The 10,174-nt window shown below is 42.3% G+C and overlaps 1 protein-coding gene across 3 annotated transcripts in view; it reads right to left on the bottom strand.

Annotated features, from left to right (window-relative positions):
- Positions 1-7,014: 7,014 nt before the first annotated feature.
- syn3 (synapsin III) overlaps positions 7,015-10,174 on the bottom strand; it is a gene marked incomplete at both ends in the record, with an annotated part of 94,806 nt that continues 91,646 nt past the window's right edge. The window contains 3 exons of one of the 3 annotated variants that reach the window (XM_083757560.1): positions 7,015-7,141; positions 8,408-8,564; positions 9,644-9,674. In XM_083757560.1, the coding sequence (XP_083613686.1) occupies positions 7,015-7,141; positions 8,408-8,564; positions 9,644-9,674 (315 nt within the window). The remainder of the gene's footprint in view (positions 7,142-8,407; positions 8,565-9,643; positions 9,675-10,174) is intronic. The other 2 variants (XM_083757561.1, XM_083757559.1) reach the window with 2 other exon arrangements.

Genomic DNA, 10,174 nt, shown 5'->3' with positions numbered 1-10,174 from the left:
GCTAATACATGTCATCATGTGATCATGTGGATTCTGACCAAACAGATTGACATACTTTTTCTTTCTCCAGAAAACGGTCAGGATTTAGAAGACATTTTGTAGAATCCTTTCTCAGGTCTAAATGGGTGGTTGATAAGACGCACGGTGATGAGTCACCAGCCGATCATCACAGCAGATCATGTGACATAATTATAGTTATTGAGTCATAACACACATGGCAAATCCTCAGGTTCATTATGGCTTTTTTCACACTGCAATTAGTGGCAGGCATCTTTACACAGAAGACACTGCAATAAATACAGCTTCAGTTGTTCTCTTTTTACAATAAAATGCCATTTTGGTCCGTTTTGTACACAGTGCCAAAGGTAAACAAGAAATAAAACCCTTTAAAAAAAAGGTGCTCCACGACAATAAAACACAGCAGTCGACTAAAAGCAGAGGAAATAATGGCTTTTCCTTTGATTGATTCACATTCCGATGCAAACGGTAGACCAGAGGGTTGGATAAACACAGCATAAAGGAATCACTATGCAGTTATTAAATACACACATAGATAAATGAATCCAGAGTTTGCAGGAATGACTATGCAGTGGTTTGGGGGTACAGGTCCTGTTTTGTGGTACTATAGCTGTCAGTCACAATTCAACACATTCATACAATATTATATATCCATCGTTAGACATTTTCATGCATCATTTTCCTTAAAAATAGGTATTATTATTATTACTATTATTACTATTATTATTTTAATACTGTTGTTGATGTTATTATTATGTCATTTTTACAAAATAAAAGTGAATAAAGTTCTCCATTCATTGTCAATGAGACACTATGATGTAAAGTTCTCCATTCATTGTCAATGGGACACTATGATGTAAAGTTCTCCATTCATTGTCAATGGGACACTATGATGTAAAGTTCTCCATTAATTGTCAATGGGACACTATGATGTAAAGTTCTCCATTCATTGTCAATGGGACACTATGATGTAAAGTTCTCCATTCATTGTCAATGGGACACTATGATGTAAAGTTCTCCATTCATTGTCAATGGGACACTATGATGTAAAGTTCTCCATTCATTGTCAATGGGACACTATGATGTAAAGTTCTCCATTCATTGTCAATGGGACACTATGATGTAAAGTTCTCCATTCATTGTCAATGGGACACTATGACCTAAAGTTCTCCATTCATTGTCAATGGGACACTGATGTAAAGTTCTCCATTCATTGTCAATGGGACACTGTGACCTAAAGTTCTCCATTCATTGTCAATGGGATACTATGATGTAAAGTTCTCCATTCATTATCAATGGGACACTATGATGTAAAGTTCTCCATTCATTGTCAATGGGACACAAAGTTCTCCATTCATTATCAATGGGATACTATGATGTAAAGTTCTCCATTCATTGTCAATGGGATACTATGATGTAAAGTTCTCCATTCATTGTCAATGGGACACTATGACCTAAAGTTCTCCATTCATTGTCAATGGGATACTATGATATAAAGTTCTCCATTCATTGTCAATGGGACACTGTGACCTAAAGTTCTCCATTCATTGTCAATGGGATACTATGATGTAAAGTTCTCCATTCATTGTCAATGGGACGCAAAGTTCTCCATTCATTATCAATGGGATACTATGATGTAAAGTTCTCCATTCATTGTCAATGGGACACAAAGTTCTCAATTTATTGTCAATGGGATACTATGATGTAAAGTTCTCCATTCATTGTCAATGGGACACAAAGTTCTCAATTTATTGTCAATGGGATACTATGATGTAAAGTTCTCCATTCATTGTCAATGGGACACTATGATGTAAAGTTCTCCATTCATTGTCAATGGGATACTATGATGTAAAGTTCTCCATTCATTGTCAATGGGACACTATGATGTAAAGTTCTCCATTCATTGTCAATGAGACACTATGATGTAAAGTTCTCCATTCATTGTCAATGGGACACTATGATGTAAAGTTCTCCATTCATTGTCAATGGGACACTATGATGTAAAGTTCTCCATTCATTGTCAATGGGACACTATGATGTAAAGTTCTCCATTCATTGTCAATGGGACACTGTGACCTAAAGTTCTCCATTCATTGTCAATGGGACACTATGATGTAAAGTTCTCCATTCATTGTCAATGGGATACTATGATGTAAAGTTCTCCATTCATTGTCAATGGGACACTGTGACCTAAAGTTCTCCATTCATTGTCAATGGGAATTTAATGTTTGTGTAGGACAACGTTTGTGAACATCAGTGTTGATTTCGTCGACTAAAACTAAGACAATTCTTTTTTTTTGTCGACTACCTTTTTTCACTGACGAAAACTAAATGAAAACTAAGCTGTGATGACTGAAACTAAGACTAAATAAACTGACAATTTCGTCAACAGACAAAACTGTTAGGAAGGGACTAGTGGACAAGAGAACCAGTATAAGTAATTTTACACTTGGTTGCATGCTGAAAATAGCCGCTTGTAGATCTGCTATTTTCAGCAAGTGTAAAAACTGTCATTACGACGGCATCAAGGCCCGCCACACCACATTTTTGTCGACTGAAATCTTATGATATTTAGTCGACTAGAACTAGACTAACACTAAAACATTCCCAGGTGCAGACTAAAATGTGACTGAAACTAAATGAAAACTATAGGAGACTAAATGACTAAAACTAAAAACTAAACTTGCTGCCAAAAACAACACACACTAATAGATGGATATAGGAGGGGGCGGGGCTAGCGCCCCTCAAAAACAACAGAGGAAAGTAGAACAAAAATTATATTGTAGTTGAAGTATGTTAAAAAAATAGTTTAAAAACTAGTTTAAAAAAAAGAAATTATTAGTTTTCACGTCCAACATTCAGCACTTTTAGGTGTTAATAAACCATAATTATTACACACATATTGTATAATTACTAAGATGCATTATACAATAATGATATATATGATCAATGCCCTAAATTTGAAGTAAAAAGAAAGACAAAGAAAATAAAGTGCTTTTCACGAAGCACAAAGAAACCAGTACACATTTAGAAAAGGGGGGGTATAGAGCGTCGCAGTCCCTCCCCCTTTCAGAACGACGAGTGGCCCAGGAAATGAAATGCAAGGGATGCATAGGATTTTCTTTAAGTATTTATTTAAAGACAAAGCCAACTCGGATCGTGACAAATCATGACAATGAACACAATATTTTGGGCCGATCAAATCATTAGAAAGAAGAAAATAAAGGCAGGAGACAACACTATTTGTTTTTCTTCTTATAAATTATTTGATCGGCCCAAAACATTGTGTTCATTGTCATGATTTGTCACGATCCGAGTTGGCTTTGTCCGCGGCGTAACCGTCTTTAAATAAATAGTAAAAGAAAATCCTATGGGAGAAATGCATTGCATTTCATTTCCTGGGCCACTCGTCGTTCTGAAAGGGGGAGGGACTGCGACGCTCTATAATCTGCCTGTGAATGGAAGACGGTTTACTGTCAAGAACAGCATTTTTCACCACGTTAAACTTCAAGTTCAACACGTTGACGATTTAGTTTCTTTATAGCTAACGTGTCTCGACTCAATATGGCTTCACGAGGGACATTTCATTTTTATATCAACTTATAAGCCCTATAGTCTTCATTGACAGGAGGAGTACTCCAGGGGTCAATACTAGGGTCCCCCGCTATTTTTCCCCCCCTCTACACCAAAAGAATCTCTTGGCAGAAAGATTGCCGACACGCCCCGTCGCATTGCGAGCTTGTAGATCTGCTATTCTCACTGAACGTCGGGCCCAGAATAATATGGTTGGCTTTGGGGTTCATGTGAGTAATGAGAAGAGCTTTGGTACGGTCGGCCCGAGGTTCGATTCACAAGGAGCAGGCGTGGAAACAATAGAGCAGCGAAGTCTCACCTCGATATCGGTAGGGGGCGCTATAAATCCACGGGTTCATGTACTTCTTATTTGCATTATAATCCCCATAGGGGGGGGATCTTAGATCGCCTCATATAAGAACTGTGTTTGAAAAATAAACATGTCATCCCGGCCGTTTCACTCATATGGATATGAAGAATCAACTGACTGAGAGAAAACACTATTGTTACTGCTGCTGAATTAGTTACATTTTCGCTAGAAACAGACTATCATAATATATGAGTGACTGACGGCCGTAAACGATACAGAGACACCTCCCCGACAATAACGCAGAGACGGCTTGTTTATTTTTGGACCACAACGCTTATATAGTAGACGATTTCAAGATGACCCCATGTTGTTCTCTATAGAGAAGTTACCTCCGTGAACCGGGGGAATCGAGGGGACGAGTGAGTGGCGTCAGGACTTCGGCGCTCTATGCGGGTCACTGTGGAGTTGGTAACGTATTTCTGTGACACGCGGCTGGCTTAGCGAGGTGCTCAAATATCGCTGTTGCTCCGTAAGCGTCCGTCCAGTTCAGCCACGCGTTGCAACAACTCAACCTGCTCCTAGAATGAATGTATTGCCATAGATATCATCTTGGAAGCCAGACAGATCAAAATGTGTCGAAGAACACATAAGTATAAGAAAGACAAACAAAAGTGCACAATAGACCGACAGTTATACCAAACACTACGTGCAAGAATATCTATGGTTATTGTTTTGTGTCACAAACAGTGGCAGATATATCTGAAACCCACTGCAGTTCACGGACCGCAGTGTGAGTGGCAGATAACTGAAACTGAAACTCAGAGACAGGGAGAAGGTGTGTGTGTGTGTGTGTGTGTGTGTGTGTGTGTGTGTGTGTGTGTGTGTGAGTGTGTGTGCGTGGCAGTGTTGATTCCGTCGACTACAAATGTTCGCCCACTACTGACGAAAACAAAATAAAAACAAAATAAAAACTATGACTAAAAATATACCGACAATTTTATGTTTAGTTGCGCTCTGAAAATAGCAGATCTCCAAGCTTGTAGATCTGCTATTTTCAGCGTGCAACCGCAAGTGTAAAATCTGCCATTACGCAACGCCATCAAGGCACCGCACCCCGCCAAAATACATTTTAGTCGGCGATATCAAGTGTAGATTTAGTCGACTAGAATCTCATGATATTTAGTCGACTAAAGAGTGCGGGGGAGGGGGTAGGGGGTGCTCAGGAACCTGACTGACGCCTCATTAACTGCTGGAGAGGCCGCCATATTGGCGCCACTAAAAAGTGACTGTCCCCGGGACGTCTCACTGGGGAGGAAGTGATGTCACTGGGGAGGAAGTGATGTCACTGAGGAGGAGAAAGTGATGTCACTGAGGAGGGGAATTCAGTGATGATTCTGACAAAGTCCCCGGGACAAGACGTGTGCTGTGATTGGCCAGTAGTCGCTTTCGAGTGGCAGCGCAATGCCTCCGCCCATATTTCGGGTGACCGGATCCAAAGTGTTCATTTCAGGGACAGAAGTATCGCTTGTTGTGGTGACCGGGGGGGGACGGGTCGGGTCGGGATTAGCAATTTATCACTTAATCCATTCTGGGCGGGAACCCCTTTTGGTGTTTTAATCATTATGTTATGCTTTAGCAATTGGAAAAATAGCAGATCTACAAGCTCATAGCGCGGCACCGAGTGGCGCGCTACGAGCTTGTAGGTCTGCTATTTTTTGGAAAAATTGTGAAAATGTGCCGTAAATCTTTAAATATATATTATTTCACGGCGAACGTTTTTAACTCAAATATTTGCTTCTGGGGGGTCCCTGGAACAACATATTTTCAGATACCGTGGCCAAATTCAGATAATTCTGGGGGTCCTTGACATGAAATAGTTTGAGAATCACTGACATAGAAACATAGGTTTTTCAGAATTAGTCTAAATGGGTTACTGTACTGTACGTAAATGCCTTGATGTCATATTCGACCACAGGCCTAATATTGCCTATCATATTGTTATTAAACGCCTCTGGCGTCTCACATTTGGTTTTAAAATGCTATTTTTGGTCATGGGTGGTGTGTATGGCCAACATGGCATATCTTGCAAGAATTGAGAGCTTTTACAAGAAAGCCAACTATTAGGGGACTAACTATTAGGACATTTGAAGTGAACACTGATGCCTGTCAGTCACAATGTGGGACAGGGTCTCAATGTGAACACTGATGCCTGTCAGTCACAATGTGGGACAGGGTCTCAATGTGAACACTGATGTCTGTCTGTCACAATGTGGGACAGGGTCTCAATGTGAACACTGATGCCTGTCAGTCACAATGTGGGACAGACAGGGTCTCAATGTGAACACTGATGCCTGTCAGTCACAATGTGGGACAGACAGGGTCTCAATGTGAACACTGATGCCTGTCAGTCACAATGTGGGACAGGGTCTCAATGTGAACACTGATGCCTGTCAGTCACAATGTGGGACAGACAGGGTCTCAATGTGAACACTGATGCCTGTCAGTCACAATGTGGGACAGGGTCTCAATGTGAACACTGATGCCTGTCAGTCACAATGTGGGACAGACAGGGTCTCAATGTGAACACTGATGCCTGTCAGTCACAATGTGGGACAGACAGGGTCTCAATGTGAACACTGATGCCTGTCAGTCACAATGTGGGACAGACAGGGTCTCAATGTGAACACTGATGCCTGTCAGTCACAATGTGGGACAGGGTCTCAATTTGTGGGATGCCTGAAAAGTATTGTAAATGAGGGACTGTCCCAAGCAAAGCTGGGGGAAATAATGGTCACGAACAAGTCTATGGGTTTAGGTGTTAACCAATTTTGGGAGGGAACCCCTTTTGGTGTTAGCATTATGTTATGCTTTATTTAGAAAAATAGCAGATCTACAAGCTCATAGCGCGCCACCGAGTGGCGCGCTACGAGCTTGTAGGTCTGCTATTTTTGAAAAATCAAAGAACCACTGACATAGAAACATAGCTTTTTCAGAAAACTGTCAGGATGTAGAAGACATTTTTAGAATCTGATCTCAGGTCAAACTGGGTTAATAGGGAGGGGTCTGGGGGGTGGGTGTCAATTATGGGGGGGGGGGGGGGTGGTCTCTGGCCTTTAATCAGAAAACAGGCTGGCGAAGGACTGTCTCAGGCTGCGGATGGTCTCGGCCTTGGCCTGGTCGTCACTGGGCTGGGTCCCTCTCAGCGTCTCCGTGAAGGTGTTGGTCAGAGACTGAGACTTACTGGAAACAAAGACAACACAGCAAGGATAATACGTTTATTATTGGCCTTCCACCCAGTGTCGCTTTTTTTTTGCCTCATTAGCAGGCAACAGTGCAGCACTGTCTCTCTCTCTCTGTTTCTGGCAAACAGCGCCCCTACTGGTACTCATTATACTGGTGCTCATTTATGAACACATAGGTGGGTGAACACATAGGTGAACACGGACATTGCTGTTCCTTGGAGTGGTTGCAACACACAAATGTTCTTCGACTACCTTTTTTCACTGAATAAGACTAATTGTATTGACAATTTCGTCAACAAATAAAAACTAGACTAAAATGTTAGGGACTAGTGGACAAGAGATCCACTATAAGTCATTTTTACACTTGGTTGCGTGCTGAAAATAGCAGATCTACAAGCTCACACTATTTTCAGCAAGTGAAAAAACTGTCATTATGACGGCATCAAGGCACCGCCTAAATCAACTGCAGATTTAGTCGACCAAAATCTTCTGATATTTAGTCGACTAAAACTAGACTAACACCTAAGACATTCCGGGTGACTGAAATGTGACTAAAACTAAATGAAAACCTATTCAAAAGACTGTGACTAAAACTAAAATTCTAAATTTGATGCCAAAAACAACACTGGTTCCACGCCACCACGCTGAGTGCAGTGCCCCGTAGGGGGGGAGGGGGTCCATGGGATAGCCCCACATGTCAATGTGGGGGTCCTTGACATGAACATTTTTGGGAACCCCTTTTGGTGTTAGCATTACGTTATGCTTTAGCTATTGAAAAATAGCAGATCTACAAGCTCATAGCGCGCCACGAGCTTGTAGGTCTGCTATTTTAGAAAAATCGAAGAGCGACTGACATAGAAACATAGCTTTATCAGAGAACTGTCAGGATGTAGAAGACATTTTTAGAATCTGATCTCAGGTCAGAATGGAAAACTGTCAGGATGTAGAAGACATTTTTAGAATCTGATCTCAGGTCAGAATGGAAAACTGTCAGGATGTAGAAGACATTTTTAGAATCTGATCTCAGGTCAGAATGGAAAACTGTCAGGATGTAGAAGACATTTTTAGAATCTGATCTCAGGTCAGAATGGAAAACTGTCAGGATGTAGAAGACATTTTTAGAATCTGATCTCAGGTCAGAATGGAAAACTGTCAGGATGTAGAAGACATTTTTAGAATCTGATCTCAGGTCAGAATGGAAAACTGTCAGGATGTAGAAGACATTTTTAGAATCTGATCTCAGGTCAGAATGGGTTGGACTTACTTGAGCTGCGGGGACTGTTTCTGGGCCCCGGGGCCAGAGGCTGCCGGGATGGGCCCCGGCTGGAAGGCCTGGCTGGGGGAGGTGTTGGCGGAGCGGGCCCTCTGTGGAGAACCGTGGGCGGACTGGGAGGGAGAGGCCGAGGCGGACCGGTGTCCACCTGGAACGCACGCACGGACACGCACACACACACATGCACGCACGCACGCACGCACACACACGCACGCGCACGCACACGCACGCACACACACACATGCACGCACTCACGCGCACACGCACGCACGCACGCACGCGGCAGAGAAGCAGCGGTCAGCGCCATGCTGTCATGTACTGTATGTGGTGGACATTTTGGTCAAAATTATATATTATTTATATATATTTTTTGCTATGCCTGAATTTTCATTTCGTTTATTTTTAATGTGCGTGACTTGGCTAGCGATTCAGGGCCGGAGCCTGCAGGCTATAATATTATGTTTTATAGACACAGACATACAAAATGGAATTGGACAATTATTATATCACCACTGTTTGAACTTCTGCCCTCAGGGAGGCGCTATAAGCCCATGAAATGAAAGCAGGAACAAACAGACAGACAGAGAAATTGTTTCTATACCCCAGAGCTGTCCTATAGACTCTCTGAACTACCCCAGAGCTGTCCTAGACTCTCTGAACTACCCCAGAGCTGTCCTAGACTCTCTGAACTACCCCAGAGCTGTCCTAGACTCTCTGAACTACCCCAGAGCTGTCCTAGACTCTCTGAACCTCTCTGAACTACCCCAGAGCTGTCCTAGACTCTCTGAACTACCCCAGAGCTGTCCTAGACTCTCTGAACTACCCCAGAGCTGTCCTAGACTCTCTGAACTACCCCAGAGCTGTCCTAGACTCTCTGAACTACCCCAGAGCTGTCCTATAGACTCTCTGAACTACCCCAGAGCTGTCCTATAGACTCTCTGAACTACCCCAGAACTAGACTCTTACTGTACGTCACCATCAACAGCTAATTATAAGTTATAGAATATGACCACCATACATACATACATACCACTTCTGATCCAGCCGACCACAATTACTTGCGCGCTCTGCTTGCGCAAGTAATTGTGATAGTGGAATTATTATTACATGTCAAATGTTCCTCTTGAAGGGCCAATGGCCCTTAATGGCCCCCCACATAAGCCCTTGTTGGCCCCCGGGGCCCTCCATTTTTTATGGAAGGGCTAAAGCCCCCATAAATGTTCCTACCTTGACTCCGTCTGGGCTGGGTGGTCTGGGGCTGTTCCAGGGAAGAAAAACAGTTATGTGTTAGGCAGCGTTGTTTCCGTCGACTAAAACTACTTTATTGTATGTATTGTAGTGTGTGTGTGTGTGTGTGCGTGCGTGCGCTCATATATTGTTTCCATTTTATTATTATCCTGTCTGTCTGTGAACTCCAGCAATTATAGCATTTGTCTACTATACAATTGTTTGTCTTATTGCTTTCTGTATGTCTTTGTCTATTCTTGTTCATGAAAAATGAATAAAATGTAAGTTGAAAAAAAAATACTTGACCGCTGAAGGCTGAATTTGGTATAAAGTACTTTTTTTTTTTCCTTTTTTAATATATTTTTTATCCCACGATTTTGTAACCCATTTCTCACCCCTGTGTCAATCATCAAATGTGATCCTGGGCTCTACACACCCTCCACCAACCTAGTCCCCATATAAGGGGAGAGCAACGGACTTGAACTCATGCTTCCTTCATGCCTGAGTGTCCAAGTTGCTCCTTTACACCTG

Source organism: Protomyctophum parallelum (assembly GCF_964188405.1).
Source record: "Protomyctophum parallelum genome assembly, chromosome: 22".
Classification (NCBI taxonomy): domain Eukaryota; kingdom Metazoa; phylum Chordata; class Actinopteri; order Myctophiformes; family Myctophidae; genus Protomyctophum; species Protomyctophum parallelum.
Note: the sequence above shows the minus strand (reverse complement) of the source record. Positions and strands in the feature narration are given on the sequence as shown.